Source organism: Chanos chanos, chromosome 12, assembly GCF_902362185.1.
Source record: "Chanos chanos chromosome 12, fChaCha1.1, whole genome shotgun sequence".
NCBI classification, from domain to species: domain Eukaryota; kingdom Metazoa; phylum Chordata; class Actinopteri; order Gonorynchiformes; family Chanidae; genus Chanos; species Chanos chanos.
The window spans coordinates 20,669,451-20,691,950 of record NC_044506.1 but is presented as its reverse complement, the minus strand read 5'-3'; the positions used below and the strand labels follow the sequence as shown (position 1 = coordinate 20,691,950).

The 22,500-nt window shown below is 40.0% G+C and overlaps 1 pseudogene and 2 gene segments (V, D, J or C); 1 reads left to right on the top strand and 2 right to left on the bottom strand.

The window, feature by feature from the left end:
* The window catches only part of LOC115824958 (Ig kappa-b4 chain C region-like), a 47,412-nt gene extending 45,587 nt beyond the window's left edge, over window positions 1-1,825 (bottom strand). Inside the window, exon 1 of the C gene segment in view lies at window positions 1,794-1,825.
* Window positions 1-22,500, bottom strand: part of LOC115824838 (Ig kappa chain V-III region MOPC 63-like) — a 184,984-nt pseudogene that overhangs the window by 22,113 nt on the left and 140,371 nt on the right.
* LOC115824938 (Ig kappa chain V-III region MOPC 63-like) overlaps window positions 16,087-22,500 on the top strand; it is a 91,546-nt gene continuing 85,132 nt past the window's right edge. Inside the window, 1 exon segment of the V gene segment in view lies at window positions 16,087-16,138. Within this exon segment, the coding sequence occupies window positions 16,087-16,138 (52 nt within the window).

Below are 22,500 nucleotides of genomic sequence, written 5' to 3'. Positions count from 1 at the left end.
ATTTGTGTGTGACTTTGGTAAAGAGAATTATGTTTGATAAAGACAGACACACAGAGAGGGGAATAGTTGTGATTGAAAAGCTCTTTATTTTCATGATGAATAAAATAGAACAAGAGTTAAGCAGTAAAGCACACACATACAATGGACATGAATGGATTTGATATGAAACACAACAATATCACATGGAAGATGCTCTGATGACAACTCAAGCTGCTGGAAAGACTCACACACAGGGTCAAACCCAGCACAAAGCCAATCTCATACACTCATAACAGAAACAAGAGGGACAGAAGGTGTGTGTGTGTGTGTGTGTGTGTGTGTGTGTGTGTGTGTGTGTGTGTGTGATCACTACTCAGAACACTGGTCTTTCGTCAGTGTCTGGGTCACTGCAGACTGGGAGCCCTGTGTGGCCTCACAGGTCACTGACATCTTACTCCACTGCTCCTCCTGGAGGGTGAGGGTGCTGCTCCAGCTGTAGAGACCGTCCTTCTGTAAAACCCCAGGGCTGGAGCTCACCCCTGAACTCCAACTCTTACCATCCACCTTCCAACTTAGCTTCCAGTCTGAGGGGAAGCCCTTGTTGGCCAGACACATGAGTGTGGCTTTCCCCTGCTGCAGCTCCACGCTGGAGGGGGGCAGGACCGTGAGGGTGGGCTGGGTGTCACCTAGGAGACAGATGAGAAATCACAGCTGTCATTGGGTGGAGAGAGAGCTGACATGTGTCCATCAATCAGTAGAGGGACACAGCAGTATGAGACATGATTAGTCTCCATCTCACATTCATATGTGTGTGATTTTCTTCTTTAAACACACACTTTATCTGTGCTTCAAAAACAGACAGGCTCTGCCTCTTTCACTTCCCTTATCTCTGACTCACAGAGCACAACCAAGATCAGCAGAGCGTTGAAAGACAGTTACAGTCATTTTATAAATAATTGTTTATTCCAAAACACACTTTCATGTAAAAGTAAAATGCATCTCTAGAATTTTTTTGTTTCTGTTCTTTTGGAGCCGTTGAAGAAAAACATGTTTTTTAAAGTTCCCTCATACGATCAGTTTTTTTATGTATTATACATATTGTATTAAAGTGAGGTTTACTAATTGTGAGGTTTATTGAGGGAAACAAGTCAGATGAGTTTGAGTTTTGAAGACATTCTGTTGCAATGAAAATCATGACATTTTTTAAGACAAATATTAGTGATGTTTCAGATTAATTCAGTAGTTTTAAATCCCACATGAACTGAGACAGAAATCTACGGTGTATATTATACTAGATTTCTGAATTATTAAACATTATTAAACCTTATTACTAAACGCTTGAAATTAAACATTACATGTCAATGCCAAATGGATGTCATAATGTAAACCAACCTTACAAACTACATCTGTCTGCCCTTTTCTCTATTTCTCTGTTTCTATCCAAGTTGTTACATCTCACGTTGGGTTGAAATTTTGCAGTTATATCCAAATATATATATTTTAATTCAGACCATTATTATTCATCAACATCCCAATTCTGATCAGGCAGCTTCTCAATAAATTTACATTTCAAAAATTCAAAGTATTCCGGTTTCATTTTCTATCATTTCTATCAAAAAAAGTGAGAAACACAAAGGCGACTGTATTAGAGACTATTTTATTCTAACAGCCAACACTGTCACTGGATCAACACTAAATATAAATAAAACTTAATACTATATAAACTGTGTCATTTATAAACTACACAGTGTTACTGCACTTTATTTGAATCTGGATTTAAAATGTTTTCATAAAGAGGAGAGACTTTTACTTACGTCCAACTGAAACTTTGGTGCCTCCACCAAAAGTCAACCACAGTGATACAAACTGGTTAAGTGGCCGTACAAAAACCTCCTGCTCTAATGACTCTGATCTCTCTGTGCTTTACAGCACATTGTTTCACACTGTTCACATTATTACTCATCAGTCTATCAATACTCATCAATCAACCTATCAATTGCTAAATCATTTCCTAAAACAATTGATAGATTTGATATTTAATAAAGATAAAATACATCTGGATACTCACTACCAACATCCAGTTTGATTCCTCCACTACTGAATCACTGAACAAAAACCCTCTAATGCAGAAACAGATGGAGTCAAAGTTGAACAATTAGAGACCTGGGTATAACACATTGGCCCCTACTGGACAATGTGGGAATCTCAAATAGTTAAGTTTCTCTCTGTGACTTCTAGGAATGTGTGTTAGACAGGTTTCCTCATCCACCACAGACCTGAAGGTGTCTGCAGGAGCCTGGACAGAGTCCAGAACAGAACAAATGAGGTCCAGGTGAAGCTGATCAGGGAGAACACTCCTGAGTTCAGACAAACCACATCACTGCTCTTCACACAGCCCAGAGACCCAGATGGACACACACATTCTCTCACATTCCTCCTCTCATTTACACACACACCCACAGAGAGAGAGAGGCAGAGAGAGAGAGAGCGCGCGAGAGAGAGAGAGAGAGAGAGAGAGAGAGAGAGAGAGAGAGAGAGCAAATCAAACTCTTCTCAGAAGATCAAACACACACTCTCAGTTTAGTTACCCAGTACAGTACAGTACAGCTCATTAATCCAGTTGTGTAGATGACAAAGACAAGAGGACAAATCTCTCTCAATAATTTAACACTAAAGTCAGAGTTTAAAGGCCAGATGGACTAGAGAGATAGAGACTCCATTAAATTAATTTATTAGTTATAAATAGAGTTTCTATTGAAGAAGAAAATATTGCTCTGTTGAGTCAGTCAGAGGTTTTGAGGGCAAATAATTTTTCTCTAATCATTTAATCATTTTATTTTTTTTTATATTTCAGCATTTCTATGTGAGTTTCAATGTATTAATTTTGCTTCGTTGATTCAGTGAGATGGTATGGAAGTTAGGTGATCGTGGTGTGTGTGTGTGTGTGTGTGTGTGTGTGTGTGTGCGTGTGTGTGTGTGTTTCATTGTTGTTCTTGTTGGTGTTTTCTTTGTTTGAGTAGACCTACTATTATGCAGACTTTAACAAAAAACCTTTTCTAAGTTTTTTCCTTCATTATTTAAGACTTGATGACTGAGAGCTGCCTGCCCCAGTAACTTAACCCACAGCAAGCATGACTTTCATCACCATCTTCATCTGTACACTTTTGTGTTGTATAAAAGGTAAAAAAATGTATTTCATAGACCTTTTTTGTTGTTTTCAAAGTATTTTATACATATGTACCTCATATATTTATTGGTGTTGTTGTGATGTGCTGCTATTGTTGAAGTGAGGAATATATGACCTGTTTGTTTAGGGAATCAGTCAAACACAGAATGATAATGAAATAGATTATTCCTGGAATAATGTGATTTTTTTTCTCATCTCTCTTATTTCAGAGTCCAGAGGTCAGGTGACCGTGACTCAGACTCCTGCAGTGAAATCTGCTCTTCCAGGAGACTCTGTTACTGTCAGATGTAAGACCAACACAGCCGTTGACACCTGTAGCAGTTCTCACGACTGTTTGTCCTGGTACCAACAGAAACCTGGAGAGGCTCCTAAACTTCTGATTTATGTTGCAAGCACCCGTGAGTCTGGAGTTCCAGATCGTTTCCGTGGCAGTGGATCTGGGACTGACTTCACTCTGACCATCAGTAACATCCAGACTGAAGATGCAGGAGATTATTACTGTCACAGTTACCACTGGATCAATAGCCAACATGTGTTCACACAGTGATATAGAGCCATACAAAAACCTCCCTCAGTCAGACTGCACAGAGACTGCACTGCTGCAGCTGGGACCTACTGCAGGTGCTGAGGGGGGGGTGGGGGGGTGGGGGGTGATATGACACAATGACATAAAGATGTCAGACTTCTCATTAACATAAACACACCCTTGTGTGTAAGGGAACTATCAGCAGACTCAGATCTCTCAGTATAAACATCCTGAGTGTCAACATCAGTGTCCATCTGTGAGGAATCCACTTCATCTACAAAATACAGAGGACAAACCTGATCATAAGCACAAGTCCTTTAAGTTTGTCTCATTCTATCAAGTCTTTTTCATACACCAAAACTACAGAATGGACACACACAGGCCATTAACCGCTGTCTGATTCATGGATTTTCCTTAGAAATTCAACAGGCATCATTTCTCCAAATATAAAAGTACCTTAGAGATCTTGGGAATCTGATTGATTGTTTTGGACAATCTGTGAAAGATTCTCTCAGCCCAAATGTCTCTACCTCAGAAAACTGCAGTTTCATCCAGTTTGTTGGCCATGTTTAGGGTCTGTGACAGATGTATGTATCTGATTAAATATGTAATTCTCTTCTCTGCTTGCAGGGGAAAAAGTCTCTTGGTTTTAAAGACCTAATGAAACAGTCAGCTTGTAACATAGCTGGATTTTCGTTATGCTCCTGTGACTAATTCAAACCAACATACTGTTTTCTGGTTATGGCAGCTACTGTAAATTTGAACTAAGGTAACTTACTGGCACTGTTGCCAGTGAGTCACTGTGAAAACACTTAGAAACGTCTAACAGTGCGGTGCACCTCAAGGAGGAATACAACAGCATTAATTGTTACATAGTGTTATTATTATTATTATTATTATTATTATTTTATTATTATTGTTATTATTATTATTATCATTATTCCCACTAATGAATTTCTTCCTCACGAAATTTTGCAGAATGGCCAGTCGCACTGATCTCTTCAGTTCAATCGTGTTTCAGTAAATCTCTTTGCTGAGTTAAGAAAACTCCACTGTCAGAATGGAGATGGATTCTCTTCTGACTAACCCTGTGCAGCCTGGTATCCACACATTGGAATCCTATTATTTTCTCTGCTTTGGCGGGGAATAGCGCACGCAACTTTTGAATCTGCCGAAAGTAATTAAAACTTTGTGTTTTACCGTCCCCAATCGACCACCGCCACATCTCCGTACCTTCCCCAGCTGCAGTCGCGGCAGCTTCTTGTCTTTCACTCCTGCTTCTTTCTCGCGCAATTATCTAATTACTCACGTGCAAAGTGAAGCCTAGTTTAGACTTGCCGTTGCCACCCTTTCGCACGGCGGTGCGCTTTGGTGTCGTTTTGGCTGGTCGTGCACCTCTCAATTTTCGTAACCTGGGGCGCGCAGCGCGGCTGGAGCATATGCAAAATGGACGAGTTGTAGGTAAGAGTCTGTGAGCTGGTGCGTCTCCACAGGTATCTCTTCGATCAGTGACGTAGTCAGAAATTTATTTTCGGATAGACCTCAGCAAAAGTGAGCGGCCACGACTTTCACGGTCCATCACCTACACATTCTTTATAACCTACTGCTGAACTGAAATGACAGGTCAGACACCCGGTATCACAACTTAATAACCAAGCCAGTCCAATATTCCGTTCTTTGTTTGCATTGAAACGGAATGTGTAGTAAACCACGAAATACTGCCGCATTTTTATTCATCAAGCACACTTTAACAAGAAGTAGCGGAAAATGCATGCCCTGGCGTAACAATAGCACAATTTAATCCTATCACAACTCTAGCTGGGTTTCCATCCAACTACTTAAGGCAAATTAACGCCTGAATTTAGCATCAAATCTTTTAAGTCGCATAAGAAATTTATTCGCTGGAAAGAGGTGATGAGTGTAACCAGGTTAAAAAGTTTTTCATTGTATGAAACTTCACCAAATCCTGACATGGTTGCTATCGTCTTATTTTATGTTTGTGCATAATGTGTTAATTTGTGCAGGTATGTTGTGCTCAGTGTTCGTTCATTAGTATGTAGTTAATTCTCAGTCTGCGGTTGTTGAACTGAGGAGAGGTTGCTGATGTCATGTGTGTGCGTGTGAGGGCTGCATGTGGAACATTTCTTTTCGTTCTGTGTTACCTTGTGCAGACGGTATCTCTCCGTTAAAAAAACCCAATAACTGGAATCATCGGTGTGATCATTACACTATCAAGTTAAGCAGACCGTCGAACACAACGCAGATTACAGAAGCTAAATTAACGGAGGTGCAGATAGAGGAACACCCCAGTTACATGAGCTTAGGGTAAAATGGTACTGATCGATGGAAACAGGTTTTAGTCGCATCAGCAAGGGGTTTGTTGCGATTTTATCACGTATGTCCATGAACACACCACCTTCTTTTGCGTTCTTTTACCTCTTCTAATTAAGGAGGGCAAGCACGCTGAGACTGGTCACCTTCGGTGACAGCCGTATCTGTCATTGTAAAGTCTATTCTAATTTAAATGATCAAATGAAGCAGAGCCAATTCTTGTTGTCTTAGCAAGTGACAGTATTTTGTAACTGCCACACTTTATGTTTAATGACCGAACTCAAATTTATGATGTTATTGCAACAGAAAATCGCAACGTAATATAAACAGCACCCTCGTTTCACATTGTGTAGCTCACGTCCTCTTTGATAACGCGGCTTTCATCGATATTGAGTTTCCAAATTTCCGACTTTGAGGGTTCTCCAAGTACTATTCAAGTGCTTTTTCCTGACGGGGAAACTCCCACTTTCCAGAGCTCATTACTGATTTGAAGTCTCACGGTAAGTTATCTCTGTGAGGGGGCTTCCATTATGACATCGTTCACGTTCCATATAAAAAGTGTTTTGCTGGCGAGACTGGTCGGTTGTTCAATTGCAACTGAGAAAACGTTGAATAACAAGAGGAAGGGCTCTGTACATGAGATTATGTTTGAAGGAAATGAGGTAAGTACAACTTAATTTTAGATAAATCTGAGGAAATATCAACAATAAAATATGTTATGATCTGTTACACTGGAAAAGATGGTCTGAACGTTAATTGCTAATTTCGACACATGAATTGAACCGGCAGCGAAACTAATTTCATTTTGTCGTGTCTTTCAGATTGAGAAAAAAGATGCTAGCAGCTCAGTGGAACCTAGCATGGAAAGCAGCCCAGCAAGCGGCTCTTCAGCTGTGACTGAGGACAGCCAGGGGACCGAGAGGAAAATGAAGGTATGAAAAGACATTTGTATCTTATCATGATTCGTATGGTTTGTCTGAAAGGCTAAATCCAGTCTTATGTATCCAAATTCACACTCAGATTTAAAGCATGTGTTTGGATTAAAAATATGTGGAAGTAACTGCTGAAGCCGTCTCTCTCTGTCTGTGTTAAAGAGTGGCTTTGTCGTGACAGTGAATATCAAGCCATTTTACATTTTGTCTTCAATCTCCAGGTGAAAACAAGAAAGGCTTCCCTGAAAGCCAAAACCAGGCAGGAGAAAGCCAAGGCAGCTGCATGGAGGGCGGTCATTCGTGAAAGAAAGGCCCAGAAGGTCACCACACAAAGGGCGGCTGAAAGGACGATTGCTGCCCAGAAGGCTGTGGAAAGGAAGGCTGCACGTAAGGCAGCGAAAGCTGCAAGAAAGAAGGGTGGCTGTGAACTTGCTAGTAAGATTAGAACTGGTCACCCAGATCTGAACAACTTCAAGTTCTCTCCTACCATCCTTACATACTTGGAGATTATGACAAACGGGTATGACGCTACTTTGTTCACACCAGAAAAAAGCAAGAAAAAAAAAACACCCTGAGTGCTGTAAATAACCAGTGGCCATATTATATTTTACATGACAATCACATCATGTGCAGCTACAGTTTAATTAACAATTAAGCATGTGATTTTTTTTCTCATAAATTTAGTATGCAATTTCTAAAAAGGTAACCGTATTACTATACATGGCACCGTCAAATGTTAGACCTACATTTGGGATTCACACTTTGAGTCCCGGCTGTACCCCACTCGTCCAACGCTTGCAGTCGGGAGTTTGACGGTATGACAGTTTGACCTGGAGTCATGGTTGCGTTCAGGCACCTATGTGCTGGCAGGTAGAGTTGCAGTTAGAAGTACAGAGCTTTTCTCTGGGTGCAGTATGAAGTTTGATGGCACTAAGTCATTCATAGTGTGGAAAATAAAAACGACTTCATATGTGATGGAGGACATGACTTGACTGAGGTTACTGATGCAAAATTTCACCAACATTTGGTTGTTCCGTGTCTGGAGAGGAAGGAAAAGTGTATTCACACAAACTCATTCTTTTGCAGGCTTCAGACGCTGATTGCAGGGACCAGTGGGAGTGAGGTAAGGTTTTCTAATAAGCTTTGCTTCTTTTGTTGGATAAAATGTATTAGATATTATTTATTCATGTGCAGAATTTTTAGAGTATACTGAAGACAGAGCATCATCACAAGCTTAATAGAGACAGCAGATTTCACATGATTCTGGTTAGGTGTTTTTTTTTTGTACAGACTTTAGACTCCATCCTTACTGAAAAAAAAAAATCAGCCCCAAAAATGACTTCTTCCTTTTAGAAATTCATCAAGCACCCATTGTAAGGAATAATTGAAAAAAAACAAAAACCCACAATGTTTAGTCCAAACTTTTATTTAATTATGATTTAGTTTGAAATTGGATTTATCCCTTTTTCTTTCTTTGGGTTTTCTGTATGAAACTATTATTCACTATGTTGTGGTCAACGTCCTTTATTTTATATGTGACTTTGACTGTGAAAAATATATTTCCTTATGAATGGGCTCCTTTGTTCCCTGTTCAGTATTACTGGAGACAGTATTATTGGAGATGGAGGAGTCAAAAGCATCAGTGCTGAGACCATTTTTGGTGCTTGTTTGCAGATTTGCTTAATGATTGTTCCTCTTTTCAATACAGAAAAATATGGTCGGCATTAGGCAGAATGTTCTGGATTTTGTGAAGGTGGCGACATATTTATGTCTGCGCGTTATCCTTCCAGCGGTCTGTCATATGACCGGAGCAGATCCAAGCTCCTTGGAGGCGTTTGATCCTGACATGGAATATGGAGCATCTTTGCCTTTTGGTGGACATTTTGACACTCCCTCACCTGATGGGTAAGTTCAGTAGAAATCTTATTGTCTCCTGTTGTCATGATCTTACAGGCCATTTAGAAATTCAGTGTTAGCGCCATGTAATTACAGGCAGTGTTTGGCTTAATTTGCAGCATTTATTGTGTGTTTATTTGACTTGAGTGAATAGCTGAGCTCAGCTAGTGTCCTAAAAATATGAGAGAAGATATTTAGCTTTAATAATTTAATTATTTTGATGAACTAATTTATGTAAGCTATTAATATCGACGGCGAGTGGATAGAGTCCACAAGAACTGTGAACAAAAAGTTTTGAATGTTCATGTAAATTACACAACTTGTGAGAAGGGACTTTTCATATGTTCCAACAGAAGTAAGTACAATATGTGTGTTTTACTGAAGGTCTGAAAGCGGAAGTAAAATGACACCGGAAATGGAACCACTGGCGTTGCTTTTTGGTCTCACTGAAGCTGACATTAGCACCGTTGCTCAGGAGGCCGTGAAAACAAAAGCAAGGGAACTCATCAGTGACTTTAAAACTTCCCATGGCAAAGGGGTCATGGGATCACCTCTGCTGGCTTCGTTTCTGGTCTCCGAAGTGGTGTACCAGATAAACGCCGTGATTAAACAGGCCTTGAATGATGAACTAAGGCCTTTTTTCTTGACCAGAAGGTGTTGTGCCAGTGCAGCTGAAGAGATGGTGCATATCATCTGTGATCTGCTGTCTACATTCATAGTGGGAGAGGTACCATCAAGACCAGGCTCCCCTGAAGAAGGACAGTTCACCTCTGCAAACCAGAATGCACTGCAGGTAAACGCCTGTATGACCCAGGGACTGAAGGACATTTATGACCAATATCAGGCAGAGCTGAAATGGGAAGGAGAAACAACAGCAAAGGACACCTCGGAGGACTCTACTCCTGACATCTCAAGTTTGAAAGCGTCCGTAGAGAGTTGCTCGGTCGAACCTGACGCGATTCCCGGCACAACAATGCCCACTGAACAGCCTGCCTGCGATAACGTCGTTGTCAGAGAGATTGTTTTAGACTCGGACCATACGCCCGATCTGATCTCTCCATCAGATCATCTGACTGACATTACAGAGGAGGTCTCCCTGCCAGATGATTTGAATGACAGCCCTGAGGAGACAACCCTGCCTGGGAGGGTGACTGATGCTCCTCAGGAGGTGAAGATAAAAAGGGGCCGAAGCAGCGTATTAAAAAGATTATTCAGCTGCTTTAAGATCAACAAACAGGTGAGATGTACTTCTTTTTTTTTTTTACTGCATTTATATATTTCTTTGTTATTTGAATGAGCATTAAATTCATTTAGAAACAGTTATTTTTCCCTATACTGACTGGATATCTTGTCTGATTGTAAATTTGGGTAATCCCATTGAACTTTTTTCCCCTCTCAGAAGAAACCAGCTGCCACTTCATCTGAGGATGCATCCACCACCAAGGATGTGGAACAGAAGCCTGAGAAATGCTGTCTTCTGAGGAGGATCCTGGCCACCATAAGGAAGGGTCGCTGTTAACCTCCCCTAACCCCAAAGATATCTGCTGGGGCTTCATCTAAAGGTGCATCCATCATCAGGGACGCCAAACAGGGGCACCAGAGACGCTCCCCCATGAGGAGGAACCTGAATGATTCTGCCATCAGGAAGAGTCACCATTCTTCTCCTGCCACCTTCAATAAAGCTTTCATATTCATCTGTTGTTTTATGTGTGACTTCAGTTCTGCTGTGCTGTGTTAACAGTTACTGTATTGGATTTTTGATGCGACTCTATCCAAAAACTGAATGAAAGAGGGCAGGAGGTGCTAGTGGTGTAGATTAGAACTATGTTGATGCCTGAACCCATTTCCTGTACTACTTCACCCACTTTCTGTTCAGTGAGTGTTTAGCTCTGTGAATTGCATCATTTCGTTGATGAACGAGATGCCCCCTTGTCATTCAGTGAGTGAGTGATAGTCTATGTCCCTCAGAAGGATTCATTCAGACTCAAAACAGGATTCAGTCAGAGTTGGACTCCAGTGCAGTAAGTGTCATGCCATCATCTGGGGGCATAATACATTCGGTGATGTCTCTAAATCTACATGCTCCTACATTCAGTGAGTTCTCTAAAATGACATGCTCCTTAGATAAATAAAGCCCGCCCCTGTCATTCTACTGGCTCATGCTAAAGTCCCTTCTCTAAGGGATGAAAAAAACAAACAAAAGAAAAAACCCACCATGTCAGTCATGTGTCTACTGTCAACTCTCAACAAGTGAAAGAGAATTTAATGAGCTGAAGGAAACAATCAGTGCATGGGAGTGAATCAGATCATTTCATTCACTTACTGTTAAAAGTCTCTGTCCTGACATTCTGATTATGAAACTGACACACTACCTACTGCACTAAGAAGACTGAAAAGAGGAAGCTGGTGACAAACACAAACAACAGTCCAGACAGCTCCATCTCTATCACCATGTCTGTGACTGTGTGATAAATGTTAGTCTTGCAGGGTTTTTGAATTATACATAGGGTTCAGATATGTGTCAGTCATCATTGTCGTAAATATGTACTTTTGGCTCATGGTGTTGACAGGATTTCTATGACATGTTCCCATATTCCAGTGAGACAATGTCCAGGTCAACACTGCTGGGTGTAAACTCTATTTGTGACTTGACTGAGTCAGTTCACATTTACTGACCGTCTCAAATTCTCCTCCCTGATGGGTTTTTTTTTTTTTTTGATCATTTGCGTTTCAGTGTCCCGTAAACTTCTGAAAAATGTAACAACTGTGATCCAATAATATTCATGAGTAAACATGATTCTGTTTTTGAACACTAGATGTCAGCAGATAACACAATATGGCCATAATGCTCAGGCCCAGAGATCTTCAACAGGGGATTTGCGACCCCTAGGGGGTCTTCAGACTTACTACAGGGGTAGTATAATAATCATGCAATAATGTGATCACCCTGAACGCTGAGTACTGGCTAGCTATCCTATGTTAAATTACTTTATATATATATATAAAGTTTGTATGTTTTGTTTTTATTTATTTATTTTTTAAATCTTCCGCTTATTTAGTTCACTTCTGTACAAGTAATGTCAAAATTGTGCATTCTTGATCTTTCTAAAAAACATGTTCTATAAATGTATGAATCTGTCAATAATTATTATTTTAATGGCTTAGCATTGTATACACAATCACAAAATACTTTTATACATGGCGCTATAAGCTGCCCTACACATTATTGTTGGCCCAGATTAATATGCAATGTAATTTTATACAATATGTAATAGGGGTTCCCTCCACTGTGTCTCTATCAGTCAAGGGGTCCTGGGCCTGATAAATGCTGAAGACCTCTGCCCTGGCCTTATGAAGTGTAGAATGGTTCCACATGTGTGAACATATGAGTGCAGGGTGTCTGCTGTACTCAGGAAGAGCATTTCCATAGAGTGAAGACACTTTGCATTGGCAGCACATGCTTGAGTGCTCTGGGAGTGTTTATAGCCCTGTGAGTTTAAGACTTGATGACTGAGAGCTGCCTGCCCCAGTAACTTAACCCACAGCAAGCATGACTTTCATCACCATCTTCATCTGGACACTGACCTGCTGCTGTTTTAAAGGTGAGAGAGATATGATTTCTTTTCACAGTCTGTATGACTGATATAAACAAGATGAGAGAAAGTCTTATGCTATTATTGTCTTTATATATAGTTTTTTTTTTTTTATTTTACTTTTTTTTTTATTATTTTTACTTTATAATTTTGTTCATTACTTCCATTTATTTAATTTCAGAGTCCAGAGGTCAGTTTACTGTAACTCAGACTCCTGTAGGGAAATCTGCTCTTCCAGGAGACACAGTCACTATCAACTGTAAAACCAGCTCTGGAGTGTATACTGGTGTTAATCTACACTGGTACCAACACAAACCTGGAGAGGCTCCTAAACTCCTGATTTATCAAGCAAGTTACCGTCAGTCTGGAGTTCCAGATCGTTTCAGTGGCAGTGGATCTGGGACTGACTTCACTCTGACCATCAGCAACATCCAGACTGAAGATGCAGGAGATTATTACTGTCAGAGTTACCACTACATCAGTGGCAAACGTGTGTTCACACAGTGATATAGAGCCGTACAAAAACCTCCCTCAGTCAGACTGCACAGAGACTGCACTGCTGCAGCTGGGACCTACTGCAGGTGCTGAGGGGGAGGATGTGATACAGCACAATCACACACTCTGTGGAGGAGAGGAATCACACTACACTAACTCTAATTACAATAACGCTAATTATACATGTCCTTCAATATATATGAAATGAAAGGACATCACATTTCCTATTATTTATTATTACATTCTTTATTGAACATTATTTATAGAGTCCTCCTCACACAAACCATTTTAATCATTCTGGTTACTGTATAAAAGTTGATGTGTTCATTTTGAAAACAGGGTTTTTGTCACACCCTGGATCTCTCACCCCCTCTACTGGCTGTTTTGAGTTACGTTCTTTCTTCAGTCACTTCTTTGTTTTTCTTGGTTCAGTTATTCTTTGGTTCCACTCGTGTTTGGGAGGTTTCGGATGATGTTATTTCCACACTATGTCCCCACATTACAGGAAGATAATGCCCCTTACTCACTGCTGAGTGGACTTTACAGGGCTTTTGTAAATTGTGCTTGTCACTTAACCAAGCAAGTTCATGTTTCGTGGACCTCTAAAATAGTCTCTGGGATGTGGGACTCAGTGGATCTGGGACTAACTTCACTCTGACCACCAGTAACATCCAGACTGAAGATGCAGGAGATTATTACTGTCAGAGTTACCATAGTGGCTTGGTGTTGACACAGTGACATAGAGCTGGACAAAAACCTCCCTCAGTCAGACTGCACAGAGACTGCACTGCTGCAGCTGGGACTTACTGCAGGTGCTGAGGGGGAGGATGTGATACAGCACAATCACACACTCTGTGGAGGAGAGGAATCACAAGACTCTAACTCCACACTCACAGTTATCATTCTATATTCTTAAATATTTAGAGACTATTACAAAGATGAAACCCAGTCATTTGCAGTGTCCAAAAGGGTGAGATAAGCAAACAGAATGTATGAAATAAAGTCTCTCTAAATAGAGTAGAAACTATGACACAATAAGCGGCTCATGTGCTGGGCAGGTAGAAGAACGTGTCCATGTGATCTTTTTTCTGACGATTAAAAACCAAATGACCAGTGAAAATGCGCGACATTATCTCAGTATGTGGGATGCGGGACAAAGGGTTGAAATGCTGTGCAGTACAACACAAAGCAGGATGCCTGGTAGAGCTACCTCAATACAGAATCTATATATCAGTTTCATAGAAAGAGGAGCGTCTGTATTTCTGACGGTATTGAAAATCATACTCTCGTGATTTCTAAATCCCCCAGTACACCGTAATACCTTGGTACTGCCCAATGCTAATTCATCCATCTACAGAGGTTTTCCTACAGTCATGAAAATCAACTTTATTGCATCATCAGTCACCAACACACACCTTTGAATCTGTGAATTTGACCAAACCATGGACACACATGACATTATTTTCTTGGTGATATTTGTATTCTGGTTGTAGACACACACACACACACACACACACACACACACGGCAAGGGGAAACAGGACAATGACACAGGGATTGAGTTCCTCACCTGTAAGTTACTTGTATTGTGTTACACTATTGTATTGCATGTTTTACATGCCTCTGTCTAAAAACTCCAGTTATGTGGACATCTGAACAACTTTCACCCCCCACTTCTTGTGCTACATCAGATGCTTTACATTTACTGAGTGAATCTTTGACTCAGTGACTTGGATCATCTTGTTGAGGAATGAGATTCCCCATTGTTATTCAGTGAGTGAGTGATAGTCTATGTCCCTCAGAAAGATTCATTCAGACTCAAAACAGGATTCAGTCAGAGCTGGACTCCAGTGCATTAAGTGTCATGCCATCATCTGGGGGCACATATATTCAGTGAGTTCTCTAAACCAATGACGTGCTCCTTTTGATAAATACAGCCCGCCCCTATAAGTCTACTGGTTCATGCTAAAGTCTTTCTCTGAAGGGAGGAAAACAAACACAGTATCAGTCATGTGTCTGATGTCAACTGTCAGCAGGAGAAAGAGAATTTAATGAGTTTAAGGAAACAATCAGTGCATGGAAGTAAAATAGATCATTTCATTCACTAAAAAGATTCATTCAGAAAGAGTGAACTGTTTATAAACCACGCAACTTTATTCCAGTGAAAAGTGATTATCTCATTAATCTCAACAGGAAACTTGCATTTGGAACAATGATTGTTAAATGTTATTGGACTTTTAGAAATATCATCTGCTACATAACAGAAAAAAAATCTTAGGGCCTTAATTGTCTCAGAAAAAATGATTGAACTCAGTCACCTCAGGTTAATGAGCAGGACAGACAGCTCTCATGTGGTGGTATTAGAATTCAAGCCAAAAAGTTCCAGAAAGTACGAAATCACAAACAATTAGTTTTTTTTCAGTTTTGCATTGGATCAGCAAACTGAAATGAAAGTGCGTTTTATAATTTTTTTGTTGAAGGTAAAGTAAATAAAAAAAACAAAAAAACAAAAAAAAGCAAGTACATAAAAGTTCTGACAGCATTTATTCAGTGCTTTTGACCATTAATGAACAGGAATACTGTCTATTTGGAGATTTTCCTGTCCTTTTTCTCAATCACACACATTGACCAGTCATCCACACTTCTGGTGAAATTCATTTCACATTGTCCTGCAGACTCTTGAAAACCAGTTGTGTACAGATTTACTGTTTTCCATTAGTGAAGGATCTCTGTCTGAGAGTAGAGCAGAAATTCTATGTTCAGTCTCAAATACAGAACTGAATGCAAACCATTTGATTATTCAGGTTTTAGTGTCCTGTGAACCTCAGAAAATCTTTTCATAAAATGACCGAGTGATGCTCATGAGTAATTCATATTGATGCTTATGATTTTCTTTTTTGACACTAGATGTCACTTGATAACACAATATGGCCATAATACTATGGCCTTATAAAGTGTAGAATGGTTCCACATGTGTGAACATATGAGTGCAGGATGTCTGCTGTACTCAGGAAGAGCATTTCCATAGAGAGAGGACACTTTGCATTGGCAGCACATGCTTGAGTGCTCTGGGAGTGTTTATAACCCTGTGAGTTTAAGACTTGATGACTGAGAGCTGCCTGCCCCAGTAACTTAACCCACAGCAAGCATGACTTTCATCACCATCCTCATCTGGACACTGACCTGCTGCTGTTTTAAAGGTGGGAGAGATATGAAACTTATTCACATTGATATAAACCTTTTCAGATAAAGTGCTATACTATTATTACTCTTAGGTGTAATTTACTTTGTAATCATTACTGTTATATTTATTACCTCCATTGTGTTTATTTAATTTCAGATTCCAGAGGTCAGGTGACTGTGACTCAGACTCCTGTAGTGAGATCTGCTCTTCCAGGAGACACAGTCACTATCAACTGTAAAACCAGCCCCGAAGTGTTTACTCTTAGTACTGATGATGATGGTAATGATATAGATGATGGCCTAAATTGGTACCAACAGAAACCTGGACAGGCTCCTAAACTCCTGATTTATAATGCAAATACCCGTCAGTCTGGAGTTCCAGATCGTTTCAGTGGCAGTGGATCTGGGACTGACTTCACTCTGACCATCAGCAACATCCAGACTGAAGATGCAGGACATTATTACTGTCTGAGTGCACATGCTATCAGTGACAAAGGTGTGCTCACACAGTGATACAGAGCTGTACAAAAACCTCCCTCAGTCAGACTGCACAGAGACTGCACTGCTGCAGCTGGGACCTACTGCAGGTGCTGAGGGAGAGGATGTGATACAGCACAATCACACACTCTGTGGAGGAGAGGAATCACATTACACTAACTCTAATTACAATAACAGTAATGAATGACTATCAAATATTTCTGGAGACATATTTCTGGAAATCATTCTGATGACTGAGTAAAAGTTAATATGTTTACTGTGAAAACAGAGCTCTTGTCACACTCTGGTTCACTGGACCCCTCTGCTGGCTGTGTTGAGCTATGTTCTGTGTTCAGGCACAACTTTGTTTTCCCTGCTTCAGTTATTCATCAGTTCCACCTGTGTATGTTAATCAAACCTAGTTTTCTCTTTGTCTGAATGTCTCTAGTTTTCCTTAGTTAAATCTTTGTCTGATGTGACCTGGGGCCTCTATTATGAAACAAGTTCAACATTCCCCGGGTATCTTTTCGTTAGCTGGCTCAACAAACCCTGATAACTGCAGTCACGGATAAGTGATGTCAGGATGGTGGTTATGAGGTTGTTAAGTCAACCCAGGTTTTCTCATTCTAGCTATGAGCATGGTTAACGTAAAAGGGGCAGTGTTGGCACCAGATGACCAATCGCAAACATGGAGAGATCTAGAGACGCATATTTCAGTCAAGAGAAAAAAAAAAACATAATCCTAAACAAATGTGAGGAATTTAAATCTAGATGCAGCCAGGTGACCAATGGGTAGAGAGTGTCCTTGGGATTGTTTAGACAGTGGGGTATGATTTGCTGGGGGAATTAGTACTGTAATAGCTGTTTCTTTTTGTTGAGGTAATACTGTCACTTTAAGAGCAGCTAAAGGGTAGAACCTGTGAGAGCACAGAGCTCCTGTGTGACGTCATGTACAGCAGTGCTGTAGTACTGAGAGCTAAGGGTTACTGATGTGGGTATTCTGGCCGATGTGTAGGATAAGTATCCTCATAAACGCTGGTAAAATGTCAAAATGGTCACCAGCGTCAGTAAACGGGAGTATAATTAAGACAATAGACTAAGGGAGCTGAGTGATGATTTTGTATTGCTGCCAGTTCTTGTAGATGAGTAAAACGTGTTCACTGTGTGATATCCCCACCGTGCTGACAAAGTACACTGGTGGATAGGATCATCTGATGTGTATTGTTTGAATTTTATCCGTTCAGTCTTTGACGTTCAAAGCTCATTGTAGTTTTGTACATAATCTACTTTTTTTTCAAGTAAGCAAATGTACCCTGAGAGTATATATTCAAATCAGACTGTCATACCTACATCTGCATTGTGTTTATGTGACTGCTAACAGTGTAGAACCATGGCAGTAGTGTGTGTTGGCTATTTTAAAAAGCTGTGTCCATTTTGTACTTTTCTGTTTAATTTAGAGGGGAGATAGAGTGTCGTGCTCTACGATTTCCAGGTGTGTGTGTCATAGCGCACAGGCTGCACACTGGAGTGAGAGTGAGTTCCTGATTTCCTTCTGAAAAATTGATATTGACTTCATGGAAGAATGTTTGAAAAACTATATTTTGTTCAGGAATCTATGTTTCCCAGTGAACTAATGCACTTTACTGTGGGTAACTATACCAATATATTTAATTGTGTTGTGTTTCTATTTTCTTTCTTTATTTAGAAATAAGCCACTACTGTTGTTTGTAGACATCTAATGTTACAAGTTCATTTTAGTGAATTAACTGGTTATTAGTGCTCAGTGGTGAACTGCACCTATTAGAACTGGGCCTTCTGTAAAAACAGGGCGTCCCTGGCCATTCTTCTGCTCTAGGCAAAATATACTTTTACTGCTCCGTCTTTTAAAATTGTGTTGTAGTTACGCACATACGCACACACTATCGGACGTCATGGAGGCAGTCACTTTATGTGTGATCTGATTTAGGGTGACATTCTAAAATGCTTAACGTGAAAAAACTTAATGTGGCTTAATGTTCCAAAACTGTGATCAATGATCACCAAAGTTCTTTCGGACATCTCTTGTCAGAAACACTTCCTCCTGTCAAAAAATCAAAACTGAAATCCTAGGAGAATGGTTGACCTCATGTGAAGAGTTTTCCTCTCCATTGATGCCCATTATAAGGAAAAAGCCTAATGCGGTTTAATGTCCCAAAATAGTGTTCAGTGATCACCAAATTCATCTGTCATTTGGTGATCACTGATTGCAGTCTTGGACCATTAAGGCACGTGAAGCCTTTTCACGTGAAGTGTTTTACAGTGTCTGGATTTAGGCAACGTTGCCAAGACTGTGGTATTTCCAAGCTCACCACTAGTTGGCAAAGCACACCGTCCATGTAGTAAAGTAGAAAAAAAACCTAAATCTGCGATAATGTCACCTCCACCTGTTACCATTTTTGTCTCGTGTCTGAGTTAGCTTGGGGTCTTCTAGAATACCCTGGAGCCAGGAGAAAATCTGAAAAAATGCGCCCATTGGCCACAAATCCAAATATGATTGGTTGATCAAATTGTCAATCCAAATGTATGCTCTCATTCCGTTTAATGGTCAGGGCATTCTATCAAGGATACAAAATACCCTGGATGGAAGACATTCTGCCCAGAGACGTAGAAAAATGTCTGATTGGTTGCATGTTTTTCCAACACAAAACCACTCAAATGTGGACTGAAAACAACATAAACTAGTCAGCATAACACTGTAATATTACAGTTAAGCAACACAGAGACAATTTTTATTCATTTTATTTAAATTTTATATTTTTTATACAATTTGTCAGATAGTTTTTTTTTTTATTTTTTCATGTTAGGATTCCAGGGCTTTCTCTGAATACCTTGAAGGCCCTGACGGTTTGCCACTGTTAGTACTAGAGTGAAGAGTTTGGAGTTAGAAGTCAATATTAAGCTTGAAGGGTACAATTATCGACAGGTTTAAAACCATCTGTGGATATAGCCATGCCCTGGTAATCATTTACTGTACTACTGTACCTACGCCTTCTAAAATCAGGCATTTTTTTCCCTTCTGTGACTTTTTCCAAGTACCATTAAGACGTGCTCTTATATAACTCACATAACTCATGGAAATGATGAAATAATGCATAGGACATAGGAAGGAGAGAGTTTTGGCAGTGATGTTCCTGAATACTAATAACAGATCATTAACACACAGTCCTACCGTGACCATAATCCATGTGACTTAGTACAGAATCGGTATGGCATTTCTGTTAAAGTGAAGCTAATTGTTTTGGCATCACCCACAGCCAAAGTGCCTGTTGAAAGGCAATGCACAGTCTGCAGGACTGTTAGCGCTCGACTTTGACATGTCGCACAGGGAACATACGTTTCAAGGAGCCGACAAAGATAAATTCCCTCTGCAGAGAATCTATATCTTTCATGTAGATGCTTGTCAGGGACAGCCAAAGGGTTTTATCTGTCTCTGAAAACTCTGGCCTTTCTAAGAGACTCTCTCACTATCTGTGCACAGAGGGGTTTTTTTGGGGCCAAGCAGTGAAGCTATGTAGGTGCCCAGTGTGTTTTTACCTTTTCTCCATCATCTTTTTCTTCTTCCTCTGCCTAGGGTGTCTATGGCAGACCGTAGAACCATATGGTAAAAAGTTGTGAAATTTGGCACACTGATTGGGGACAGTCCCCTGATTCTTTTCACCAAGTTTCATGTCTTCGCCTCGAGCACTCGAGCACTCTAGCACCACCAATAGGTCAAATTTGGAGGTACGTTTACACAAGCAACTTTTGAACAGTATGCCCGATTTGCAAAAATGAGGTACTGTTGGATTCCTTGGATCAAGTTTAGTTCAACACACCCCGAGCTGTAAAATTCCCTCCATAATGTATTTTCCGCCATGTTGGATTTTTAAATTTTTTTTTTACCATTTTCACAGGCCACAGATTTTGTCCAATCTTCTCCAAAACTGGCACAGATGATCTTCAGACCAAGTCTCACAAAAGTCACTGAATGGATTTTTGATTTTCAATAGCATTTGTCCGTCAGAGCAAATCAAAATTGGTGATGAAGTTGCCAAAAGGGAAGGGAGCTCATATTTCAGAAACGCTTCAATGTATCAATATCAAACTTGGTGGACTGACTCAAGACTCTGCCCAAAAGGAGTCCAAAAAAACTTGCCTATTTTACCACTTGGGTGCGCTATTATAACCATAAACAGGTTTTTGCTCATTATTCTTCATATCTTTGGTCTAAAATCATGATTGTTATTTGAAGTCATGCCTTTTTGATCCTGAGGTCTTGATTTGTTGCCATTTCCTGTTCTGCAATCATATTCGATGGCAAAGTTGCCAAACAGGAAGTGAGGTCATAACTCAGCAACAGTTTAATGTATCAAACCCAGGGTTCATCCAAATAGTCTTTTTCTCTTAGGAAGGTTCCTAACTGAGTGAAATGACTCAGAAGTATCCAAGTGGCAGCCATGAGAAGAGCTGGTTGAATTCTCTAAATGTTAAGGAAAGGTGCTTCAATGCTTCCTTTCCTATTTCCTTTAGCATAGGGTACACTGGACCTTCCTTTACGAAAGGAAAGGAAATAATTTCATGCCACAGTTTTTTATGGCAGCAATATTTAAAGTGACGCAGCATTTGGCCGTTCACGAAAACAAACGATTATGTGAATATAACACAAACCATTGGACAGTGTCAAGGGTATCCTTGACGTGACACAGATTCTGTGGCTGAAGTTTTCTCATTTAATGATTTGCTGATCCTACACAAGTAAAATCAAAAAATAAAAGTAACATGATAAAGTGATGTTTGTCATTCAAACGATGTGTATGCTCTCCAAATGTGAACAGTTTCTAATGATTTCTGACTATACAAGGGCTGCTCGTACAAACTGCCTAATGCTCATGCATTCTTACTTAAATTCTTAAGAGAAAACAGTTTAAATTCACAATATGAACTTAAATAATGTACTAACAACTTTTTCAACTATTTCTGATTAAAAGTCTTAGTATTTAAGTACAAACATTAGTGATTGCAAAACAAATTAGATTTTCTAAAAATGGCTTAGATCAACATGACCAATGAGAGAAGTCTTTAGCCAGATTAATTCAGCATGTTTGAAACTTAAGAATGATAATATGTACAGTAGTAGATTTGTAGTCCTATGTTATGCTGATCTTGCATAAATTTAACAGTTATTTCCATACAGTCATACTAATTGGGATTCATGCTGATAAATATGTGTAAACATGTGTGTGAGCGTGAGCAGCCATTCTCAATGTGACAACCATTTTATTTCACTTTTCTGACTGGTAGCCTGGGGCACACAAGGCAAAGTATCTGAGATGTGCTTTTAGTAGTCCATCTTCAGAACGTTTTAGTGTCAGCACGGCAGACCCTCGTCAATAACATCCACTGTCGCATAATTATGTAGCCTAGTTCTAGTGCAGTCGGATTCTCTTGGTCTTTTCCTAAATCCTTGTGAATTCTCCTTCCCATCTTTCCATAACCTCATGACATTTTCCATCGAGGTCAAGGAAAAGTGGTTAGGAAAGGGCATAGGACCTAATTTTTTTGACTATTTGGATGCACCCCCAGGTTCATTGACTCGTGACCCCATTCTGTGCAAGCACAAAAATTCTGTGTCATTTGACCACTAGGGGGTGCTGCAATAGGCAAAGATGTGTTTTGGCTAATAACTGTTCATGTGTTTGCCTTAAATAACTGATGGACATTGTAGCACTGCCACATAAATGGGAAAAAAAAATTAGGATTCACTTTGTAGGCAAGGTTATCATTACCGTGGTTAACCACTGTTAAGGTAATCCCTTATCCCTTATAATATTCCATCTCATGACAACGAGGAGTAAAAGTGCACTTAAAGTGCGGATATTTTCCA